The sequence below is a fragment of the Odocoileus virginianus genome, chromosome 11 (genome assembly GCF_023699985.2).
Source record: "Odocoileus virginianus isolate 20LAN1187 ecotype Illinois chromosome 11, Ovbor_1.2, whole genome shotgun sequence".
NCBI classification, from domain to species: Eukaryota; Metazoa; Chordata; class Mammalia; order Artiodactyla; family Cervidae; genus Odocoileus; species Odocoileus virginianus.
In genome coordinates, this window is record NC_069684.1 from 54,875,027 (window position 1) to 54,900,329 (window position 25,303).

Sequence of the window (25,303 nt, forward strand, 5' to 3'; positions counted from 1 at the left end):
TACCAGGAGTACCTGAGTTGGAAAACATCACCCGAGACGAAATCTAGCAGCAGATCTTTACTTTCTAGATCTCTAAGCTCACTTGCCCCATCCTTCTCTCTCTGCTACCCAGGTGAATTTCCATGATGTTGGCTTTTCCTCTGCTGCTCCTCGCCATTGTCTGCTTTTACTCTTAGCACCTTGGGGAAGTCAGCAGTAACTCTTCATTATGGAAAGCTGGGGATTTCTGGACTCCAAAGTAGATGTTTGAAAGGGTTTGTTTTCACTGTGTGGTAAAGGATATGGGAGCAGAGATGCTCTACTACCTTTCTGGTGAGGATGTAAGGCAGCACTGCCTCTATGGAATGCCATGTCACAGTACTTAACAAAATTGTTTAAAAATGTAGATCCCCCTTTTGAACCTGCACTTCTGTTTATGAGGATTTGCCATACAGATGAACTTGTATGTAGGTATGCGAAGATCTGTCAAGGACGCATATCGCAGCATATTTGTAGTGGTAAAAGGTGAGAACCAACTCAGATGTCCATCAGAAGGTCAGATCAATTATGGCATGACCCCACAGTGGAGTACTCTGAGTGACTGCCAAGAATGAGCATGTCTCCTTGATATTTTATTAAATTTAAAAAACAAGACACACATCAGTTGATTTGGTGTGCTGTCATTTATGTACCTATAACATTTCTGGAAAGCAACATAAGAAAATATTTCAGTTGTTACCTCAAAAAAGTAAACTTATACCTGGAGATATTGATAGACTCTCTATTTCTTATACCATTTGAAGTTTTTATCTGTTTAAAAAATTAATATTTAAATTGTTTTGTATATTTTATAGCTTAGAGGAATTGTAGATGGTAGTTTTAATATCTTATGGATGTTTTATGGCATTGATCTTGTAGTTTTTAAAAATGACTTTCATCTATTAAATGAAACTCAGCAGTTAGCATTTTAGAATGGAGTTGAAATAAAAATCTAGTAATCTAAAATGACAGTGTCATTTCAGTGCATTAAAACCACATATTGTTGTTGTTTTGTCATTAGGTATTATGACTCTGTCCCCTTTTGATCAAATGAAGACTGCCTCAAATATAGGTGGATATAATGCAGCAATTAAAAACAGCCCACCAGCCATGTCTCAGTATATCACTGTAGGGTCCAGTCCATTTACAGGCTTCTTCTATGCTTTAGAGGTGAGTGTTTCATCATTGATCTTGATTTTCAACATATATACAAATTGGATATGGTAATAGCCTTAAAAGTGTCCTTTGCCCTGGTAACTCAGATGGTAAACGTCTGCCTGCAGTGCGGGAGACCCTGGTTCGATCCCTGGGTTGGGAAGATCCTCTGGAGAAGGAAGTGGCAACCCACTCCAGTACTCTTGCCTGGAAAGTTCCATGGACGGAGAAGCCTGGTAGGCTACAGTCCATGGGTCGCAAAGAGTCGGACACAACTAAGTGACTTCACTCATTTTCACAATAGCCTTAAAAAGATTAAGCGGTTTACATTTGTAAATTTCAGTATAAGCTGAAATTAGTCTCAACTCGCTTTCTTCTAAATTCTTTAGATTAACTAGAAAGGTACTAAAGTCAATGTAAAATAAGCAAACTTCTTTGTTTCTGATGTCCCAAATTCTTAGTTGAGTTGTCTTGAAATATTGGTGCAGTAGTCAGAAGCTTAGAGTTGTTAGTGATGTCGGCCCACAAAGAAGTTGAGTAAATGAGGAATTGCAAAGATAGAATGAGCTGCCAACTATAGCTGATGGAGTGGTATAAACTGCTTCCTAAAATTGGGGAGATTTAAATATTAGACTAGGCAGCTCTGATTTCTCACATAAAAAGCGCCCTTCTCAAAATTGTCCAAACCGTCTTTTTACTTTAACAAAAATATATTTTAAAAAAAGAGGTGGGGGGAATAAATTAGGAGTTTGGGATGAATAGATATACACTCCAGTATATAAAATAAGTAAGCAACAAGGATTTACTGTATAGCACAGGGAGCTATATTCAGTATCTTGTAATAATCAGTAATGGAAAAGAATCTGAAGTGTGTGTGTGTATATAAAACCAAATCACTTTACTGTATACCTGAAACTAACACAACATTGTAAACCAGCTATTCTTAAATTTAAAATAAAAAATTTTGTCAAGCCACTCCAGTATTCTTGCCTAGAAAAGTCCATGGACAGAGGAGCCTGGAGGGCTGCAGTCTATGGGGTTATATGACTGGGCATGTGTGCACAAGGATGGAGGGAGATGGGTTGGTAGCAATAAAGTGGTAGAACTAAAAATAAAATAAAGTTTGTACAATATGAAGTATTTCTAAATAAAAGCTGATAGAAAAAAATGTTTTAGAAAGAGGGAAAAGAACTAGTTCTGTATGGATGAGAAATCAACAGCCTTGCTAGAATAAGGCCATATTAATGTCCTAATTTAGATTTTTTAATTGACAACAATTTAAAGAGGGAAATTATGGGGATTATCTAAGCTATTATTTTACTTTTAAACTATAGAGTTAAAACTTCTGATTATATTTCTGCCTCCTGCCTTTTTAAAGTGCATCTCATTTAGATAGTGTATTTTGCTTGTCATCTTTCAAATGTTCTGTTTTTCAGGGAAGCACGCAACCATTGTTATCTCATGTTGCACTCGCAGTGGCAAGTAAACTCACTTCCGCTTTATTTAATGCTGCCAGGTAATGACATCAGTTTAAAACATTTCCATCTCATTTGGGTGATCTGCGCCTTAAAACACTGGGATCCATGGTGTTAGTCTAAATGCTCTTTCCTTTCAGTGGTTGGCTTGGTTGGAAGAGCAAGCATGAAGAAGAAGCTGTCCAGAAGCAAAAACCCAAGGTGGAACCAGCTACCCCGTTAGCTGTAAGGCAAGTCCGTCGTGCTCCTCTTGCATTTTAGCATTTTTAGAAACGGACTGTTAAATGTATGCTCTTTCCATGTGCTTAGCTGATTTATTGATTTCTTGAGTCTTTGGAGCTCCTATAAGTCGTTAACGTGGGACTAATGTTTTCTCCCAGAATGTAAACTTCATGAGGAGAGTGGTTCCTATCTGTTTTAATGACACTTGTCTCCCCATCATGTAGTAAAGGCTCAGTGTGTGTGTGTGTTGGGTGTGTGCTCACGAACACTGTACACTTAGATGTACAGTAGAAATATTGGGTTTTTGATAGCTATTGAACTTCTTTCTATAAAAAGTGTTGGTTTTTTTTTTGAACTTCTATAAAATGTTTAGCTTATTGATAAGCTGTAGAACCTTAAAAAGGACATAGTGATTTCTTTAAAAAAAAAAAAAGTAGAAACAGGATCACATATATTCAGGCATTATGCTTGAATAATGCTGGCTTATGCTTCCTTCTTGTTCCAGCAGTACTGGGGGATGTTTAGTGGATTTGTCAGGTTTTGGGGAGAGAGGGCATGAGTTTTGCTTGTTTCTGTTTTTAAATCCTTTTTTATTACTCAATATAAAGTACCACCATGAAGGGAAATAAAAACCTCTCCCCTTTTTTAGATGTTCTTCAACTGAAGAGATATAACTAATTATTATTAAAATGTGTTAAAGTTTATCTTCTAGAGTGTTTTCCATCTAACATATCACATCCCCAGTCACCCAAGAATGAAGAAATAAGCCAAGTGGCCCTATGCATCACATGGATGTACAAAGTCTCTGAGTACTTTGTCTCAGGGAGTTTTTTCAAAATGAGCTATTCTGGTTCTTTCTCAGTACTTCCTTACTTTTATTTTACCCACATTTCTAATAGGATTGATTATAGACCAAGAACAGATAACTCTTTAGAAGAAGGAAAGTTCTTGATTCAGGCAGTTACATTGATATCAGCAGGATATGCTATCTAGAGAAAAAAGAGAAAGGATTAGAAATAAGAAAAAATAGACAAAGATGCCAGTGTAGGAGCAAAGTATTCTAAAATTTAGTTGGTTGTCAGGGTAGTTTCGTATGACATATTGCTTAATCAAGGAAAGATATACTTGTACTTGATACTCTCTGAAAAAATAAGGTTGTGGGTATTCTGTATCAAATATCTCTGAAATAAGACTTAGGTATTATTGTAAAATAGAAGAAAGTTCCTTTCATATTTTGTATTACAAAATGTCTGGTGTGATTAGTTAATAATTAACTATTAATCCATACAAAGTTCATATTTATTTATATTAATATAAAATCAGATTCAGTCTGTTTTGTTGCTGTATTTCATTATTCTTTTATTTCTTTCTAGATTGGACTTTGAGTTCTGCTTTCTTTTTTCTTTTAAATATCAGATTTGGGCTTCCAGATTCTCGACGCCATGGTGAAAGTATATGTCTGTCTCCATGTAACACACTGGCAGCAGTAACAGATGATTTTGGCAGAGTTGTTTTGTTGGATGTAGCTAGAGGAATTGCAATACGCATGTGGAAAGGTACTTTCTTACAAAAATCCAGGGAAAAAAGTTAGTTGGCTTTTTACCCCAGTAGCTGGACAGTGCTGTCCCTCTTCAGCTTCTTGTTGATAACAGTGTTTCTTTATGCTTGCTTTCTTTCTTTTTTTAATCACAAACTCAGGTCATATCAACATTTGACTGGTAGTCCAACTGACACATCCTTTAAGTTTGACTAACTCATAGGTACTTAAAAACTCTTCCTTATGTGCTTCTTTTAGTTCTCACTGACATTGTCAGTTCCTGAATTTAGTTTCTTGCTCCTGCGAGATTCATTCCAGTTTGCACGGCCATGCTTGAATCAAATCTTTCCAAAACTAGAATGCCAGGTTTTTCAGATTTAAGATGGCAAAACCTAGCAAGATTCATTTTTTTAAAATTTGAGTTCCATATCCATGTGCCTGGGTCAGTTCATTTAAGTGTCTTGGTAACATTGTCTGTTAGAAGTTATATTTAGTGACAAGCACAGAGCTGTGTACAGGATCAGTATGATATCACATGACATCCTCAGGAACTCAGTCTTATTCTGTGTAACTTCCCCATGAAGGTTATATCATGGTCCAAATGGCTGCTGAAGCTCCAGCCATCTTACATGCATCCCAGGAAGGAAGCAGGGGACAGAAAGACTACCACCTTAGTCTGCTTTGAAGATATTTTCAGAAGTCTTGCCAAGCTTTTTCTGCAATACATTATTTAGGACTTAGTCACATGGCAAACCTAACTATAAGGGAGACTTGAAAATATATTTCAACCTGAATAAAATAAATCCCCTTGATTAAGGCGGAGAGGAGAATGCATTGTTTGTTATCATCTTTAATATTAACATGTCAGCAGAGACTATTGGTTAGAAACCACAATTTTGATGCAATCTGGTCTGTTTTTAGCATTGTGAGGAATAATGGATTTGAGGGCATTAAATTTTAACTCTGGACCTGACTGAGGCCACTGTTACCTTCTTGCCAAAGAAATCCTGCAGTGAAAAAAAAAAAAAAGAAGTACTGCAGTGTTTACTTGCCACATGTCACATGTTTAAGTGTCTTTAGAAATAGGTTTCAAGGTAGCAGGTATATCATTTCTCCCTAAAATGGTGCTTGTCTTATGAAATAACTTCAAGAGTATGTTCTCAGCAAGACTTTTGCAGAATATATACCAGTTGGTCCAGATCCATTGTGGTGATGCTATGGCTGCCATTGTGGCCTGTCCTTCTGCAGCTGGTGCATTCTGTCCTTTTCCTCCCCATTACTGGAAAGAGAGGGATTGGATTAGGAAGGCGTGACAGCAGCATGTTTCTTCTCACAGGCTGGTGCTGCTTCCCATTGCTCATGGGATTCCCATTCCCATGGGCTGGAGCACATGTCCTCCCCCTGTGTGCCACCAAGGGACCTGAATTGTAGGAAACCAATTTGACCTTCTGTTTTAATTGGATTTTTATTTTAAATCTAAACCTTAAAATCTCTCCAGAATTTTTAAAGAGGGAAGAAGGGATGGAAATGAAATCAAGGAACCTTCCATTATAACTGATTTCTTCTTAAAAAAGAAAGTGTGATCAGAACCAACTGTAGCAAACTGACATTTTAATGAGACTTGGTGATTTAGGATTTGTCATAATTAAAATTTTTTCTGTTTAATATATTTCATAATAAAAGAGAATATATGTTTATTGCTTTTCTTGAGCCCCGCTGACTAAAACATTCCTGCGTGCTTCAGAAGGCTCTGCTAAACCTAGATTCCATATCTAAGCGACTTTCCTTTCCTCTGTCTCTAAGGGTATCGAGATGCACAGACTGGTTGGGTCCAGATTGTAGAGGACCTCCACGAAAGAGTGCCAGAAAAGGGAGACTTTTCCCCATTTGGAAGTCCTCAGGGTCCAAGTCGAGTGGCTCAGTTCCTTGTGATCTATGCACCACGGAGGGGCATTTTAGAAGTGTGGAGCACACAGCAGGGCCCTCGGGTTGGCGCTTTCAATGTGGGAAAGCACTGCAGGTAAGCTGCAAACCCTAGCCTTTTCCTGGCTGCAAAAAGAAATGCTTTTGTTCAAGTAAAGCTTCTGTTTAAAGCTACTTAATTAGATTGCAAGTTGGTTGAGAATTAAAATGTCCTTTATTGTGGTTTTTCCCCATGAGGGCCTGCTATGTAATTATGGATCAAGTGTTTAATAACAAAGGAATCTGACTGAAGAGGCTGTGATACACTACTGAATTAAAGTCAGCTTTGGTGCCCCACTTGTCCCCATCCCTCCTTACACTGTGGAGGCTAGAAAGGAAAGATTCCTTCCGATTCCCCTAGTGATGATACCGAGTCATGTGAGTGCTTTGTTTGCCACTGCGACATCAGCCTGGTTGTGTTTATGTGATTTTCTAGCACATTTTAACAGGGTAGAACCCTGGCAGTTAGGTTCTATTTTACTTTTTTTTTAATATTTATTTGGCTGCCTTGGGTCTTTGTTGTGGCACCCTGGATCTTCATTGCATCACGTGGATCTTTTGTTGCGGCATATAAACTCTGTGGCTTTCCATATTGGTTTGTGATTTCCTCAGGCTTCTGTATCCTGGCTATAAAATAATGGGCTTAAATAACATTACCAGTCAGAGTTGGCAGCCCCAGACTTACCAGATCTGCCTGGTTGATCCAGTGTCTGGAAGTGTGAAAACAGTCAATGTTCCTTTCCACTTAGCATTGAGGTAAGTTGTATCACGTGCCAGCTTATTAATATCCCTCTACCAACTTTTCCCAGTCCCTTTTTTTTTTCTTCTATATTAAACCTTTTATTTTGTACTGTAGTTATGGCCAACTAACACTGTTGTGATAGTTTCAGGTAGGCAGCAAAGGGACTCAGCCATACATATACATGTATCCATTCTTCCCCAAATTCCTCTCCCATCCAGACTTTCACACAACAGTGAACAGAGTTTCCTATGCTATACAGTAGGTTCCTGTTGGTTATTCATTTTAAATATAGCTTTGTTTTGTAGCTGTTTTATTTCTCTCTAGACTGATCCCTTTAAAGTTAAATAGAAAGCATATAAAAGAAAAAGAAATTTGAATGTATCAGAATTAGAAGGAAAACAGCTTCACTTTCTTTAAGAATTTGTTGTATTTTTGTTGTTGTTGTAAATAGCGATAAGAAGAGTGAACGAGCCAAGGACATGCACTTAGTGAAGAAACTGGGAACCTTACTGAAAGCAAAATGTCCCAATCTTGGTAGGTGTCCTTTAATAAAAATGAAGGATACTGTCATGGCATTTTTAAAGTTAATAGAATATTTTAAATGGAGCAAGCAAAATACTTCAGTGCATTTATGAGCACTCCTTTGTGGAATGAGATGAGGTACAAGTAATCATGTATAGTTTTTATTGGAATTACTCTGAAGGATGAAACATGCCATCTAGGGAGTATTAAAATTTGTAACAATAAAACAGTAATTTCCAAGAGGACTCAGAAATCCTTCAGACTGACTGATAGTGCAAATGCATGTGTTCTTTCAGAATAAAGTTTACATGTTGTAAAAGTGAACCACAGTTTTATTTTGGTTAATTTTCTTTCTAGATTTGATTGAAACAGAAATAAAGGAATTAATTCTTGATATTAAATACCCTGCAACCAAAAAACAAGTAAGTGTATATAATAAAAGATCTTTCCTGCCAAGTAACTGTTACATTCCCTTCTTAATAAAATATATATTTTCCTATTTCCGTCCAAAAACATGACAGGCCAAAATCTTCTTTCTGTGTTTTCATGCATGTTCATCCTTTTTTACATTCCCATGCAAAAGTTTCTGTTGTCTCTTTTGTCTTTCTTCTTTTTTGATTAAGTAATACTGCCATACATGGAAGTACGTGTGTTTTATATACACACGAAAACCCATACATAACATATATTCAAATTAAGTAATAATAATAAGACAAAGCTGTGTATGACCACCCACCTTAGGAAACAGGATGTTACCGGGAACTCTGAAGAGCCCTCCCTGCGTGTCCCTCCTCCTCCCATCCCTTCTCCCATTCCTAAGGTAGCCAGTGTTGAGAATTTTGTGTTCCTCTTTTGCTTTTCTTTGTAGTTACAGCATTTCTGTATGACTCCTTTAAAACATAGTGATGCATTTTCCACTTTTTTGAACTTGAAGTGAATCGAGTCCTACTCTGTCTCATCTTTGTGACCCACTTCATTCTCTTACCATTGTGTTTCTGGAAGTTCTCTGCATTGCTGCCTATAGCTGACTCGCGTATATTTGAATTCCACTCTTGTGACTGTATTTATTCACTCTGTCTGTGGACATTTACGTTGTTCTCAGCTTTTTGCTGTTACCAACAATGATAGTGTGATTATCTTTGTGCAGTGTTTCCTGGCGCACAAATATAAGAGTTTCTCTTGAGTTTACACCTTAGAGTAGAATCTCTAGGATATGCAGTTCTGGCTGGTTGATGATGAATTACTTCTCAAAATACTTGTACTAATTTGCGTTCTCATTGATAGTATAGAAGAGGCCCTGTTGCGTCTTAGCCTCTCATGGAATAATCCAGACTTGTTACCTTTTCCAGGCTCCTGGTTGTAATATGGTAACTCGTTATGTTACTGCCACTCTTCTTACCCAAATCCCTGCTGTTGCTGCTTGGGTTCTGACATGGTATGTCAGTCCTCGGGGATGCTCTGAACTCCGCTTTAATCAGAACAGAGAGCTAATAATGCAGTCTCACTCAGTTTCCTCGGGGGCATTGATTCCAGGACCCCCTGTGAAAACCTAAATCTGAAGGTACTCAAGTCCCTTTATAAAATTGTGTGAGGTGTCAGTTGCTCAGTTGTTTCTGACTCTTTGTGACCCCCCCATGGACTATACTGTCCATGGAATTCTCCAGGCCAGAATACTGGAATGGGTCGCCTTTCCCTTCTCCAGGGGATCTTCCCAACCCAGGGATCGAACCCAGGTCTCCCACGTTGCAGGCGGATTCTTTACCAGCTGAGCCACAAGGGAAGCCCAAGAATACTGGAGTGGGTAGCCTATCCCTTCTCCAGGGGATCTTCCCAACCCAGGAATTGAACTGGGGTCTCTTGCCTTGCAGGCAGATTCTTTACCAACTGAGCTATCAGGGAAGCCCCATAAAATTTTGTAGTATTTGCATATAACCTACGCACATCCTCTTGTATACTTTAAATCCTCTCTAGATTACTTGTAATGCCTAACACAGTTTAAGTGCTATGTAAACAGTTGTAAATACAGCGTAAGTGCTGTGTAAATAGTTGCAAGTATGGGACAAATTCACAGTTGCTTTTAGGAACTTTGTGGAATTTTTTTCTTTCCGCGTGTTTTCAGTCCATGGTTGGTTGAATCCATAGATGAGGAACCCATGGATACAGAGGGCTGATTATACTTGTTTTCAGATTATTTCATACGTATTAGTCCTAGCTCCCCAACTTTTTCCTCTTTACTTCTTTTAACATCCTTCAAATAGGACCTTAGCAAATATGTCCTTTTCATAATACACAGCATCTGAAATAGTAGGATGATTTAGTGAATACTGGTTTCTTTCTATCCCTCTTATTCTATTATTGCACTCATTTTCTAAAAGCACTATCGTTTTATTGTAGAACTGACAGGTCCCTGACTTTTAATTGTGTTTTCCACTCCACTGACAGTACTAATTGGTTCTCATTTTCCTTAGGGCAAAGTCTCCATTATTAAAGATTCTTTTGACCGAGTGGACATGTGGAGAGCAGTTTAGAGCTTCAGTCCTGGAAAGGGAGGGTCAGAACCCACATAATTCTCATTTTAATACCATCTTTTTTACATCACAGTACAATAAAATCAGGAAACTTTAGAATAGTACAAAATGTTTCCTTAATTTTTTTAATACTACTGAATTTCGTATGAAGCTATGAATTTTATAAAAAGTACTAAACAACCTAATAGTGAAATTTGTGTATTGTTTTATAGCTGTTAAGGGAGGAAAGAAACAAGTTTAGACTTTGAAGATGGAATAATATTAAGGCAGTGAGCTGCTAACTTGCGTGATAGTAGACACAACAGAGGCAGATGACATTTTCCTAGGTATTTGCCTTTTTCGGTCACTTCCTTTTTTAAAAAATATTTTCTTCATTTATTTGGCTGCTTTGGGTCTTAGCTGCAGCATGTAGGATGTCCGTTTCAGTGTTTGGGATCTTTCGTTGTGGTGCACAGGCTCTCTGGTTGTGGCACACAGGCTCAGCAGTTCTTGTGCTCAGACTTAGTTGCCCTGCAGCTGTTCTTTGACTCGGGATCAAACCTGTGTTCCCTGCATTGAAAGGCGGATTCCTGACCAATGGACCACCTGGGAAGTCCCTGGGTCACTTTCTTTATATTCTCCATGCCTTTGCCTCATGCTAGGCCGGACCAACCTCCAGAGCTGCCCTCTGCACCTGTTTCTTCTCCACAGACACACCGAGTTGTTGTTGCATGAAGTCTGATATTTGTCTCATGCCATATCCGTAGCCTACCTTTTACACTGTTTAATCTCATAATTCAAAATTCAGTTTATCATGCTGATATGAAAGGACAAGTGTGAACTTTTAAGTGCGGTGTGTAACCCACTAGTGATTCTGATTGCTTTTTTAGACGTGAAGTAATGATGAAGATTCTTAAAGAACTACTAGTGGGCAGGAAGGGAGTAGGCGCAGAGAGGTGGGAAATATATTCTTCTAGACTGGCCTGTGGATGCAGCCAGCCATGCTCAAGCACAGTATCATAGCAGTGATTAAGTTGTTGTCAGCTTTTATTAGTGGCATGACAGTGGCAATGTCTGCTTTTCATTTATGCATATATACTACAGACTTACTCAAGCTCTTACTGGTGAATAGCTTCATCTCTGTCTCAGCCATCCTGTTGAACATCAGTTGCCTTCCAAGTCGTTTCATTCTCAGTCTGGACTTTCTGTCATGGTACCATATTTGCCATGACATGAAATTGATTACATATTACTTATGATGCCACTTTAGCTCTGAGATAAGTAATACAACATCTTAAAAATGGAGTTTCCCTTTGAAACTTGGGGCAGTGAAATTAGGGGCATAAGTGTAAAATTTAAAAACCAAGATCTTTGCCTTGTAATTATGAAAATTGTTCCTTATATTTCTTCTAGGCAATTTCCCTGGTGGCTTAGACAGTAAAAGCATCTGCCTGCAATGTGGGAAACCTGGGTTTGATCCCTGGGTTGGGAAGATCCCCTGGAGAAGGCAATGGCAACCCACTCCAGTACTCTTGCCTGGAAAATCCCATGGATGGAGGAGCCTGGTAGGCTACAGTCCATGGGGTCTCAAAGAGTCGGACACGACTGAGCACACTCTTTTTTTTCTTTTTCTTCTAGGCATTGGAAAGCATTTTGGCAAGTGAACGTTTACCATTTTCCTGCCTTAAAAACATCACTCAGACATTAATGGACACTTTAAAAAATCAAGGTAATAGGGTTTGTTTATGGTCTCACCTCAAATTTTATAACTCTGACCATAGAAAGTATTAACTGTTTATAATGCCATCATGTTACCTTGATGTGGTAATATGTATAAGAAACAATGTACAAGAAAGAAGAAAGCTTATTTCATACCTTTATCATTGGAGGCTTTTTAAATTCCCTGTTCAGTGTATGCTACTGATCTTTCTCTGAGTATGTTGACTCTGTTTCTTACTGTAAATATTTTTCATTTGAATCCATCTGTTATGAGGAAAGATAGAATGATGGGAAGTGACTATTGTGATAATAGTTGTAAAGCATTTTGAAAGCCATTGGCATGTGGGGACAAGATAGCTGGTGGTAAGCAAAAAACAACCAGGCTGTCTTGCTGCCATTTTATTTTAACTCTCAGTAATGTTGTTTTGACCATGATAATGATTTTTTTTCTAAATTCTATGCTTTGATTAATGTTTTGTCAGTGTATGGAATCTGTATTTTTTCATCTATTTCCCTCATGAACAGAACTAGGGCTTCCAGAATCATAGACTATGATTACATGACCAATTCAGATTTTTTTTACTATTCAGAATACATTTGTCTGGAAAAGAGTTACATCTCTAACTGTGGGGTTGTAACTCCATATTCTGTCTAGCCGAGATAGAAAAATTTATTCTGAATTCCTAACATCAATTAAAAATGTAGTGTGTGGTATACTGACTTCATCTTAGTTGTGACTTTTTGCTTGTTGTGTGAATTATATGAAGCATACAGTTATTTTTTGTGGGCCATTTTGAAAGTCTTTATTGAATTTGTTACAAAACTGTTTCTGTGTTATGTTTTGGGTGTTTTTTTTTTTTTTTGGCCACAAGGCCAGTAGGATCTTAACTCCTTGACCAAAAATCAGACCCCAACCCCCTGCGTTGGAAGGCAGAGTCCCAACCCCTGAACGCCCAGGAGGTTTCATATTTAAGCCAACCTAGAGTGGCTTGAAGGATATCCAACCAGTCCATCCTAAATGAGATCAGTCCTGGGTATTCATTGGAAGGACTGATGTTGAAGCTGAAACTCCAGTACTTTGGCCACCTCATGCGAAAAGTTGACTCATTGGAAAAGACCGTGATGCTGGGAGGGACTGGGGGCAGGAAGAGAAGGGGACGACAGAGGATGAGATGGATGGATGGCATCACCAACTCGATGAGTTGAGTGATGGCATGAGTTTGAGTAAACTCTGGGAGTTGGTGATGGACAGGGGGGCCTGGCGTGCTGCAATTCATGGGATTGCAAAAGAGTTGGACACGACTGAGTGACTGAACTGAACGGAACTGAACTGAGAGTGGCTTGATAGATCAAACATAATATGCTGTTTCAGGGGACTTCCCTGGTGGTCCAGTGTTTCAGACACTACTTCCACTGCAGGGGGCACTGGTTCAGTTCCCTGGTAGAGGAACTAAGATGCCACATGCTGCGTGGTATGACCGAAAAATAAATAGATAAATAAATAATACACTGTTGCAGCAAAGTAAGCATCCTAATTTTGAATTTTTTTTAAACAGATCTAAAGTTGACTTTTAGCAAATAGAAAACTCCCTTAGTGCATACAACATGTTAGAAATGCCTCTTTCTAAAAGTATAGTACACTTCTAAAATCTCCCTATCCCCCTAAGGATTTTTTTAAAATGTCAAAAAATTTATTAAACTTTGTCTTGCACTGGGCTGGGAGTAAACCAAACACCATTGTCAGAGTTCTGTACCATCACTAGCTTCAAGTTCTACCCACAGATGAGAGTCCTAAAAATGACAAGTACTGAGTATGCTAAATTTTATTGTGGCTATAAGGATATAGACAATCTTCCATGTTATTGTATCTCTTTTAACAGAGTCTTGCAGTTTTCAGTGTCTGCCTTTATCATACAGGAATGTATTATACAGAGAGGGGATACTTTTCCAGTGTTAATCTTGACAGGACACCTGACTGATGCAGGTGGAATTCTACTTTTGGTCTCTTTCTCAGCCTCTCTTGAGGATATATGTGTTACAATCCAGTTTCTGGTTGAATTATAGTATCTTTGACCACAGTGATAAGAAGAGCCAGGCAGCTTTCCAATTGTCTTTTCTCAGGGTATGAGAATAATAGACAACATTTGAGTTATGGAGTGAGGGGAGGATATTTTCAAGCCTGTTTCCAAAATATTTGTTTAAATTTGAGTACTAGACTAAAATATCTCTTCTGTTTTCTTTCTTTCTTTTTCTCCTCCCATCCCACTATTAGAGCACCTTCATTTAAAAATTTAGACACTGCATGATAGAAAAATTATTTTTGACTTCTTAATCTGTTATATTGAAAGCATAGCAATATTCTAATATAGACATCAAGAAATTATGTAAAATTAAGAGGTTTTTTATCAGTCTGTTAAATGTATCTCATTAATGTATTTTTTCTTTCTGCCCTGTAGAGCTTGAGTCTGTTGATGAAGGACTGCTACAGTTTTGTGCCAATAAATTGAAATTACTCCATCTTTATGAGTCTGTTAGTCAATTAAATTCCACTGATTTTCATTCAGATACACCGTTCTCTGATAATGTAAGTAATCCCATTACTCATTATACAATAATCTCTTTGGTTGTTTTTTATTTTTTAATTGATAGTAAAGAAGTACAAATATTAAGGTTTTTTTTTTTTTAATGTGTAAAGCTTTATTTTCTTTACAAGACCCCCTGCTGGCTTTCTGTGCCTTGCTCCTAAATTTATGTTTTTTAGGCTTGAATATTGAACTTGTTATTAATCCATTGTCAGTACCTAGAAGCATTTGGTTTTCCCTAACTTATTTTATAAAATTGCTTTTTACAACTTCTTTTCCACAGGGTTTGCTAATCAAAAATATGCAATGAACGGAAGTAGCAAATTTTCTATTTATTTTAAAGAAAATGATTCTAACAAGCAGAAGAGACCAGCTTTTCTGTGTCGTTCTTAGTAAACAGATACTGCTCTGTTGTTTACTACATAATACAATACGTTTTTAAGATAGTCCATCTTATATCAGAGTGTTTAAAGTAGTTGTAGAAAATGTTCTTTGGTTTTCTTCAAAATGTAAAAAAGTGATAGGACCTTGTAATCTTTATTATAGTGCAAGTGCAGTATTGCTCATTTCTAGGAGAGTATACAAAATTCCTACTTTCTCTGCAGAGAAATAGAATTTCTCTTGATAGAGAACAGAGAGAAGTATTGTTCTCTCTTCCTTCAACCACTGTGTGACCGTGGGCAGATTGGTGGCTTCAGGGTCTCAGGTCTTTTACTTATCTAAAGGAAAATCATTAAAGTGACTAGTGATTTGTCAAGTCACTGGTAATGCTTTTAAAAAACATATTTGGTACATCTGAAATCTCATTGAGTTTTAAAATAGATGCCTATTATTGTAAATACATGTATAGAAATGAACAAATTTCAAACAAAAATGAGAAGTGGCAAATACTGAAAATATTTCCTCTAAGTATTAAAAATAGCCTACACATTCTAACATTTTTTTTTAATCTTTGGTAATATAGATGAATTTCATAAAGTATTTTAACGATCTCTTCATAATACTATTCTGTGAATGCCATGATAAATGATAAGGCCATTTTTCAGGAGATTTTGTTCTGCCATTACTTCTCCAATAGTAAAAAATACTTGCAAGCAACAGGAAGGTTCAGATTGATTAAATTATATCTGTAGGGTGCCTGGGTTGGAAGGATTCCCCTGGAAAAGGAAATGGCTACCCACTCCAGTTTTCTTGCCTGGAGAATTCCATGGACAGAGGAACCTGGTGGGCAGCAGTCCATGAGGTCTCAAAGTGGCGGACACGACTGAGCAACTAAACTGCCACCACCATCAGTAGTAGTTATCAGAAGATGTTTCTGCACATCTGATGTAAAAACAGTTTGAAAGGCTGGCAGGTTGTATCTGTTACTTTTTAATCTCTATAACCCTGAGAGCCATATAGAGAATTTATATGTAGATACCGTGAGGACTGTTGCCCACTGCTTTATTTTATAGTGTTTGTGCTGCTTACTAAAACAAGTATTAAATATCTAGTAGTTCTTTAGTTTCCTCAGAATCACAAGAGTTGGCAGTTAACAGCCACTTACATTTTTTTCTGATTAAGCAATAATACATGTTTATTAAAATTCAGACATTTTAGAAGGGTATTGAATAATCTCAAGAAACTTTCTGAGAATGATACTTTGAGTAATATGTAGTGTTTCAAGATTATTTTATATTTAAATAATATCCTACTCATCAACTGAGAGTAAAATTTTCAGCAGAGCACACCATAGGTATCACATTAATTAAGAAGTCATTTTTTGCTTATAGTCTTGGATTTTGTTTCAGGTGATAATGACAGATATGGCAGATAATGACAGATAAATGACACATAATGAAGTCATAGAAAGAGACATGGTCTATTGATAACTTTTCCTTCCTCCCTAAATTTAAGGACTTGGCAGTATTACTAAGGCTGGATGAAACAGAGCTCCTTAAGCTCCAGGCCTTGTTAGAGAAGTATAAGCAAGAGAACAGCAGGACTGCTGTCCGATTTTCTGATGATAAGGACGCTGTGTTACCTGTGAAAACATTCCTGGAATATTTAGACTATGAGAAAGATGTGGTCAACATAAAGAAGACAAGTGAAGAGGAATATGTGGCTTTAGGTGGGTAGAATGATTAACTACTTTCTGAATCCCCCCTCTTTTTAAGTTAATTAACCAAAGAATTGAATGTATGATTTACAGTCTACGGAAGACCCTCTGGATGGGTAAGGCAATATCTCATAAAAGTTGTACTGAATTAAAATGTCTACTTAGGAGACAGTGTGAGACATGTAATGATTTGCCTTCTGCTTTAATCACTTAAGCAAACTGAGCCATTGATTTCCCTTCTCTGCTGTTGTTTTGCTCCTCTAGGAATCTAGATTGCAAGTCAGGAAGATTTTGAGTTAGGTAAGCAGGCATTGGTTGACGTGTTCTGTTTTTGTTTTACCAGGCAGTTTCTTTTTTTGGAAGTGTTTATGTGGAGAAAGCTCCACTGAGGAAATGTGTCACACTTTGGAGTCGGCTGGACTTAGCCCCCAGCTGCTGTTGGTAAGGTTTCTTGTTGCTGGATGCTGTTCTTCCTTGTTAATGTCATCTGGAAGCGGCTGTCTCCTTTTTTTATTTAACTCTTGTCTTAATTGTATTATAGAGCATACACGAAAACTTTCTAAAACGATCAAGGAAATGTATAGTCATGTATTTAATTGAATAATAATATCTGATTTTTCTCATTCTCTGTAAATTATAACCAGCATAATTCAAGGTTGGCCTAAAATAAATTTAGAGTCTGTTGTGTATGCATGCATCTACAGTGGACTGGGATCATCAGAAAAAAATGTTCATATTAGCCTAAAAAGATCTTATCTAGAGGACAAAATTGTTTGCTTAAAGCATTATTGAATTATCAGACATGCCCAGACTTTGAATACATGCTAGGATTTAATCTCTGTGCCATAACAAATATAAATAAAAGAATCATCCAGTGGGAAAACTACAACACTAAATTTTCAACCTTTCTGAAAAGGGCAAGGGTGTTGCCCCACACCACTTGTTCTGCTCTTGACTGCCCCCACATGTACAGAGATACACACACGCACACCCTTTATCACATGCCCACTCACATCTCAAGTTTTGGCCAGGATGTGGGCCTTCCCCCCTATGAATTTGTTGACTATGCTAACATCAGTTTTTATTTATTGATTGGTTTGTTTTTAACTGTGCTGGGTCTTTGCTGCTGCTCACAGGCGCTCTCTAGTTCTGGTGAGCAGGGCCTGCTCTCTAGCTGCGGCGCACAGGCTTCTCATGCTGGCAGCTTCTCTTGTTGCGGAGCATGTGCTCTCGGGCGCAGGCTTAGTTGCCCCGAGGTATGTGGGCTCCTCCCGGACCAGGGATCTAATCCGTGTCCCTTGCATTGGCACGTGGATTCTTTATGTAACTGGACCATGATATTGTTTTAATTGAACATGTAAGTCCTTTAAAAATGGATTTTGCTCTACCTTCCTTTGCAGTGTAGATGTCAGGAAGTACAATTAAAGGTACACATTGCTTGCACATGGTTGTTCATAAGTGGCTTCATTCATAGTAGCCAGACACTGAAACCTGCTCAGTGCCCTTCAGTGGATAAACAGATAAACAGACTGTGGCACATTCTTACCGTGGAACACCCCTCAGCAATTAAAAGGAATAAACTATTAGTAGAAGCAGTAGCTTGGAGGAATAAGGAAAATATGCAATAGGAAAGACCAATTTCAAAAAAGATATATACTGCATGAATCTATTTTCATAACATTCATAAAATAACACAGTCATAAAGACGGAGAACAGATTAGTGGTTGTCAAGGGTTAGGGGTGAATGTCAGGGAGGAGGGTGTGGCTATAAAGGGTTAACAGGAGGGAGATTTTGTGTCAGTGGTAGAGTTGAGTATCTGGATGGTGACGGTTATGCAGCGCTACACAGGATAAAATTGCATGCTGCAAAATGAGTGCCTGTATTGCTGGTGAAATTTGAATAAGCTTTATGGCTTTTACCAATGACAGTTTCTTGGTTTTGTGTAAGATGTTAACATGAGGGAAGACTGCAGGAAGGGCCCACGGACCTCCCTGTGCTCCTTCGTGCTCCAGTGAATCTATAATTATTGCAAATTTAAAAGTTCTAAAAAAGATAACTATTACCTATCATTCAAAATTGAGATGCTTAAATAGATGAACACAGTCTACTACTTATTTTCTATTATGCTTAATCAGTTTAATTTAAATTTTCTTTACATTAAAACTGAGGTTGTCATTGTTCAGTTGCCAGGTCGTGTCCAGCTCTTTGTGACCCCGTGAACTGCAGTACACCAGGCTTCCCTGTCCTTCACTATCTCCTGAAGTTTGCTCAAACTCATGTTCACTGAATCAGTGATGCCATCCAACCATCTTATCCTCTGCCACCCCTTTCCCCTCTTGCCCTCAGTCTTTCCCAACATCAGGGTCATTTCCAGTGAGCCAGCTGTTCACGTCAGGTGGCCAAAGTATTGGAGCTTCAGCTTCAGTACCAGTCCTTCCAATGGATATTCAGGGTTGATTTCCTTTAGGATTAACTGGTTTGATCTCTGCCGCCCAAGGGACTCTCAAGAGTCTTCTCTAGCACCACAGTTCAAAAGCATCAATTCTTCAGCACTCAGCCTTTTTTGTGGTCCAGCTCTCACATCCATACCTGACTATTGGAAAAAAACCATAGTTTTGACTATATGGACCTTTGTCGTCAAAGTGATGTCTTTGCTTTTTAATACATTGTCTAGGTTTGTCATAGCTTTGCTTTCATAGCTGCAGTGACCGTCTGCAGTGATTTTGGAGCCCAAGAAAATGAAATCTGACACTGTTTCCACCTTTCCCCCTTCTATTTGTGATGAAGTGTTGGGACCAGATGCCATTATCTTTGTTTTTTGAATGTTGAGTTTTAAGCCAGCTTTTTCATTCTCCTCTTTTACCTTCATCAGCTCTTTAGTTCCTCTTTACTTTGTGCCATTAAAGTGGTACCATTTGCATATCCGAGGTTGTTGATATTTCTCCCAGCAGTCTTGATTCCAGCTTGTGAGGCATCCAGCCCAACACTTCATATGATGTACTTCATATATAAGTTAAGTAACCAGGATGGCAATATACACCCTTGATGTACTCCTTTCCCAGTGTTGAACCAATCCATTGTTCATGTCCAGTTCTAACTGTTGCTTTTTATCCTGCATACAAGTTTCTCAGGAGGCAGATAAGGTGGTCTGGTATTCCCATCTCTTTAAGGATTTTCCACAGTTTGTTATGATCCACACAGTCAAAGGCTTTGGCAAAGTCAGTAAAGCAGTAGATGTTTTTCTGGAACTCTTCTTGCTTTTTCTGTGATCCAGTGGATGTTGGCAATTTGATCAAAGGCTGGAAGAAACAAACCTCACACTTACATACCTCAAGCCATATATTAAAAAAATTAAGTCCAATGGAACATAAATATCAATATGAAGTAAAACTACAAAATCTATAGATGAAAACATCAGTTTTGGTTGGTTTAGACAAAGGTTTCTTAAGATAGAAAAGGCATGAACTGTAAAAGAAAAATACTGATAAATTATGCTTCATAAAATTTCAAAACTTTTGTTTTTTAAAAGACTGTTAAGAAATTGAAAAGGCAGGTCTCTTTTACAAAACATAGATCTGATAAATGCATTGTGTCCAGGTTGTACAAAGAATTTGTGGTTTCATAGAATGAGTTTGGAAGTTTACCTTCTGCAATTTTCTGGAAGAGTTTGAGTAAGATAGGTGTTAACTCTTCTCTAAATTTTTGGTAGAATTCAGCTTTGAAGCCATCTGGTCCTGGGCTTTTGTTTGCTGGAAGATTTCTGATTACAGTTTCAATTTCCGTGCTTGTGATGGGTCTGTTAAGATCTTCTATTTCTTCCTGGTTCAGTTTCGGAAAGTTATACTTTTCTAAGTATTTGTCCATTTCTTTCAAGTTGTCCATTTTACTGGCATAGAGCTGCTGGTAGTAGTCTCTTATGATCCTTTGTATTTCAGAGTTGTCTGTTGTGATCTCTCCATTTTCATTTCTAATTTTGTTGATTTGGTTCTTCTCCCTTTGTTTCTTAATGAGTCTGGCCAACGGTTTGTCAATTTTGTTTATCTTTTAAAAAAAACAGCTGTTGATTCTTGCTATGGTCTCTTTTGTTTCTTTTGCATTTATTTCTGCCCTAATTTTTAGGATTTCTTTCCTTCTGCTAAGCCTGTGGTTCTTCATTTCTTCCTTCTCTAGTTGCTTTAGGTGTAGAGTTAGGTTATTTATTTGACTTTTTTCTTGTTTCTTGAGGTAAGCCTGTAATGCTGTGAACCTTCCCCTTAGCACTGCTTTTACAGTGTCCCGTAGGTTTTGGGTTGTTGTGTTTTCATTTTCATTCGTTTCTATGCATAGTTTGATTTCTTTTTTGATTTCTTCTCTGATTTTTTGGTTATTCAGAAGCATGTTATTTAGCCTCCATATGTTTGAGTTTTTAATAGTTTTTTTCCTGTAATTGAGATCTAATCTTCCTGCATTGTGGTCAGAAAAGATGACTGGAATGATTTCAGTTTTTTTGAATTTACCTGGGCTAGATTTATGGCCCAGGATATGATCTATTCTGGAGAAGGTTCCGTGTGCACTTGAGAAAAAGATGAAGTTGATTGTTTTGGAGTGAAACGCCCTATAGATGTCAATTAGGTCTAGCTGGTCCATTGTGTCATTTAAAGTTTGTGTTTCCTTGTTAATTTTCTGTTTAGTTGATCTATCCATAGGTGTGAGTGGGGTATTGAAGTCTCCCACTATTACTGTGTTATTGTTAATTTCCACTTTCACACTCATTAGCATTTGCCTTACTGCAGTGCACCTATTTTGGGTGCATATATATTTATAATTGTTATATCTTCTTCTTGGATTGATCCTTTGATCATTGTGTAGTGTCCTTCTTTGTCTCTTTTCACAGCCTTTATTTGAAAGTCTATTTTATCTGATATGACAATTGCAACTCCTACTTTCTTTTGGTCTCCGTTTGCGTGAAATATTTTTTTCCAGCCCTTCACTTTCAGTCTGTATGTGTCCCTTGTTTTGAGGTGGGTCTCTTGTAGACAGCATATATAGGGGTCTTGTTTTTGTATCTTCCATTCAGCCAGTCTTTGTCTTTTGGTTGGGGCATTCAACCCATTTACATTTAAGGTAATTATTGATAGGTATAGTCCCATTGCCATTTGCTTTGTTGTTTTGGGTTCACGTTTATACAACCTTTCTGTGTTTCCTGTCTAGACAAGATCCTTTAGCATTTGTTGAAGAGCTGGTTTGGTGGTGCTAAATTCTCTCAGCTTTTGCTTGTCTGTAAAGCTTTTGAATTCTCCTTCATATCTGAATGAGATCCTTGCTGGGTAGAGTAATCTAGGTTGTAGGTTATTCTCTTTCATTACTCTAAGTATGTCCTGTCATTCCCTTCTGGCCTGAAGGGTTTCTATTGATAGATCAGCTATTATCCTTATGGGAATCCCTTTGTGTGTTATTTGCTGTTTCTCCCTTGCTGCTTTTAATATTTGTTCTTTGTGTTTGATCTCTGTTAATTTGATTAATATGTGTCTTGGGGTGTTTCGCCTTGGGTTTATCCTGTTTGGGATTCTCTGGGTTTCTTGGACCTGTGTGACTATTTCCTTCCCCATTTTAGGGAAGTTTTCAGCTATTATCTCCTCGAGTATTTTCTCAGGGCCTTTCTTTTTGTCTTCTTCTTCTGGGACTCCTATGATTCGAATGTTGGGGCGTTTCACATTGTCCCAGAGGTCCCTGAGGTTGTCCTCATTTCTTTTGATTTTTTTCTTTTTTCCTCTCTGTTTCATTTATTTCCACCATTTTATCTTCTACCTCACTTATCCTATCTTCTGCCTCTGTTATTCTACTCATGGTTCCCTCCAGAGTGTTTTTGATCTCATTTATTGCATTATTCATTTTTAATTGACTGTTTTTTATTTCTTCTAGGTCTTTGTTAAACATTTCTTGCATCTTCTCAATCCTTGTCTCCAGACTATTTATCTGTAACTCCACTTTGTTTTCAAGATTCTGGATCATTTTTATTATCATTATTCTAAATCTTTTTCAGGTAAATTCCCTATTTCCTCCTCTTTTGTTTGGCCTGGTGGGCATTTTTCATGTTCCTTTACCTGTTGGGTATTTCTCTGCCTTTTCATCTTGTTTAGATTGCTGTGTTTAGGATGGCCTTTCTGTATTCTGGTGGTCTGTGGTTCCTTTTTATTGTGGAGGTTTCTCCCAGTGGGTGGGGTTGGACAGTTGGCTTGTGGAGGTTTCTCCCATTGGGTGGGGTTGGACGATTGGCTTGTCAAGGTTTCCTGATTAGGAAAGCTTGCGTCGGTGTTCTGGTGCATGGAACTGGATTTCTTCTCTCTGGAGTGCAATGGAGTGCCCAGTAATGAGTTTTGAGATGGGTCTATGTGTTTGGTGTGACTTTGGGCAGCCTGTATGTTGACGCTCAGGGCTATGTTCCTGCGTTGCTGGAGAATTTGCGTGGTATGTCTTGCTCTGGAACTTATTGGCTCTTGGGTGGTGGTTGGTTTCAGTGTAGGTATGGAGGCTTTTGGATGATCTCTTACTACTTAATGTTCCCTGTAGTCAGGAGTTCTCTGGTGTTCTCAGGTTTTGGGCTTAAGCCTCCTGTCTCTGGATTTCAGTATTAATCTTCCAGTAGCCTCGAGACTTCTCCTACTATACAGCACTGATAATAAAACTTCTAGGTTAATGGTGAAAAGATTCTCCACAGTGAGGGACATCCAGAGAGGTTCACAGAGTTACATGAAGAGGAGAGGGAGGAAGGAGATAGAGATGAACAGGAGGAGAAAAAGGGGGACTCAAGAGGAGAGAGACAGATCTACGCAGTTCTCTGTTCCCAGAGTGTTCTCCGTAGCTCAGACACCCACAGAGATTCACAGAATTGGATTGAGAAGAGAAGGGGGAGGGAGGAAATCGAGGTGATTTGGGGGAGAAAAAGGAGAGTCAAAAGCGGGAGAGTAATCATCACACTCCTGAGTAAAAATGGGTACTGAATATTGGATTCTTAAATGTCCAACATTGATATCAAATACTGAAAAACAAAGATTAAAAATCTAGAGTAGAGGTTAGACTCTTAAAAATACAATATTAAAAACAAAAACAAAAAAAATTAAGAAATATATATGAAGTTTGCTTTAAAAATAGGGTCTTTTTTTTTGCAAGGTTATAGTGGGTTATGAAAGTGAAAATTAAGGAGTAATAGAGGGGTAATAGAGGACTTGAAAAAAAATTTTTTTTAATAATTTTTTTTAATTAAAAAAAATAGTAAAAATATATCTAGGAATTTCTCTGGAGCTACTGCGGGCAGTGTGGGTTCGGTTCAGTTTTAGATAGCTCCTCATTCCAGCTTACACTTCTCTATATCTATAGGCCCCTTCTGGTGTAGTCGGTGTTAACTTCGGGTTTTAATCTGTTGCACCTGTCACTTCTGAAGCGGTTCCCTTTGTTTATTTGGCTTCTGTTTGCCGATCTCTTCAGTGTCTAATTTCCGCCCTGACACAGGCGGGCGTCGTGCTGTGGGGAGGGAGGGGCGCTGCAGACAAATGTCACCGGCGCGTGTTCCGGCCACACTGGGTTTGCCCCTGCTCACAGCGTGTGCTTTCCCTGTCTACACTGCTCAGGTTCCCGGCTGCTCGCCAGGGAGCGGGCCCTGAGTTGCGTGCACTTCCCAGGCCTAAGCCGCTCAGGTTCAGGTTTTCGGGTCCTCCACAAAAGCGCAGACTTGGTTGGGCCTGCATTTTGTGCCTTTCCCTGCCTTGTGCCTTCCCCGCCCGAGCAGCTCAGGCCGCCAGGAGCTTGAGGAGCGCACTCTCCCCGGTGCAGTGCGCCTTCTCCCCTCCTGCGGTCACAGCCTCAGTTTCCGCGCGCGCCGGTCAGGTGCGCCTTGTGTCTCTTCTGGGGAGCTGGTCTCTAGCTGCGACCCTCCCGGGATGTCAACCATCCAGAATCTCAGGAGGTCTTTGGTTAGAAACTGGAGGCCTGTTTGCAGTTTGGTAGGGGATGCCATCTCTGGGGCCGAGTCTGCCCCTTTTCCCTCCCCTCTGCCTCCTGCCTCCAGTGGGGGATGAGCCGGTCCTCCACTGGCTAGCTATTCTCTGAATTGCTCAGTCTTTGTTTTGTTCTGCGAATGGCTGGCAGTATCTTTGGTTTGGGCTTTTTGAGGGTTAATTTCCTCTCTCTTTCTTGCTATCCCACAGTTTAAGTTGCTATCCCACGTTAGCTCCCTCTGATTGCCCTCAGGGCATTTGGGCCCTGTCCTTACCCTAAGCAATACCGCTGGCTCCTCTCCGTTCAGCCCCCATGTGCTGGTGGCGGATGCGAGCGTCTGGGGTACTTTTCTGCTGGGAGTTGCTTTTAGGCATGTAATCTGTGGATTTTATTTTTCCTCCCAATTAGGTTGCCCTCCAAGATTCGAAAACTTCCCCCAGACCCGCCAGTGAGAGGGTTTCCTGGTGTTTGGAAACTTCCTCTATTAAGACTCCCTTCCCAGGACGGAACTCCGTCCTTAACTCTTTTGTCTCCTTTTTTATCTTTTATCTTTTGTCCTACCTCCTTTCAAAGACAATGGGCTGCTATTCTGGGCGCCTGATATCCTCTGCTAGCGATCAGAAATTGTTTTGTGGTATTCGCTCAGCGTTCAAATGTTCTTTCAATGAATTTGTAGAGGAGAAAGTGGTCTCCCCGTCCTATTCCTCCGCCATCTTAGCTCCTCCTCACTCCGTATTTTTGTTTCAAATGTAGTAGAAGATACTGTATTTTTAAAGTATTTTAAAAGCA

The 25,303-nt window shown here is 38.7% G+C and overlaps 1 protein-coding gene across 3 annotated transcripts in view; it reads left to right on the forward strand.

Moving 5' to 3' along the window:
- RAB3GAP2 (RAB3 GTPase activating non-catalytic protein subunit 2) overlaps positions 1–25,303 on the forward strand; it is a 108,048-nt gene that overhangs the window by 55,416 nt on the left and 27,329 nt on the right. For all 3 annotated transcript variants that reach the window (XM_020906849.2, XM_070474493.1, XM_070474494.1), the window contains exons 10-21: positions 1,040–1,188; positions 2,610–2,689; positions 2,789–2,878; positions 4,287–4,426; positions 6,211–6,427; positions 6,982–7,125; positions 7,563–7,645; positions 7,991–8,055; positions 11,779–11,869; positions 14,316–14,443; positions 16,338–16,551; positions 16,883–16,980. In XM_020906849.2, the coding sequence (XP_020762508.2) occupies positions 1,040–1,188; positions 2,610–2,689; positions 2,789–2,878; positions 4,287–4,426; positions 6,211–6,427; positions 6,982–7,125; positions 7,563–7,645; positions 7,991–8,055; positions 11,779–11,869; positions 14,316–14,443; positions 16,338–16,551; positions 16,883–16,980 (1,499 nt within the window). The remainder of the gene's footprint in view (positions 1–1,039; positions 1,189–2,609; positions 2,690–2,788; positions 2,879–4,286; positions 4,427–6,210; positions 6,428–6,981; positions 7,126–7,562; positions 7,646–7,990; positions 8,056–11,778; positions 11,870–14,315; positions 14,444–16,337; positions 16,552–16,882; positions 16,981–25,303) is intronic.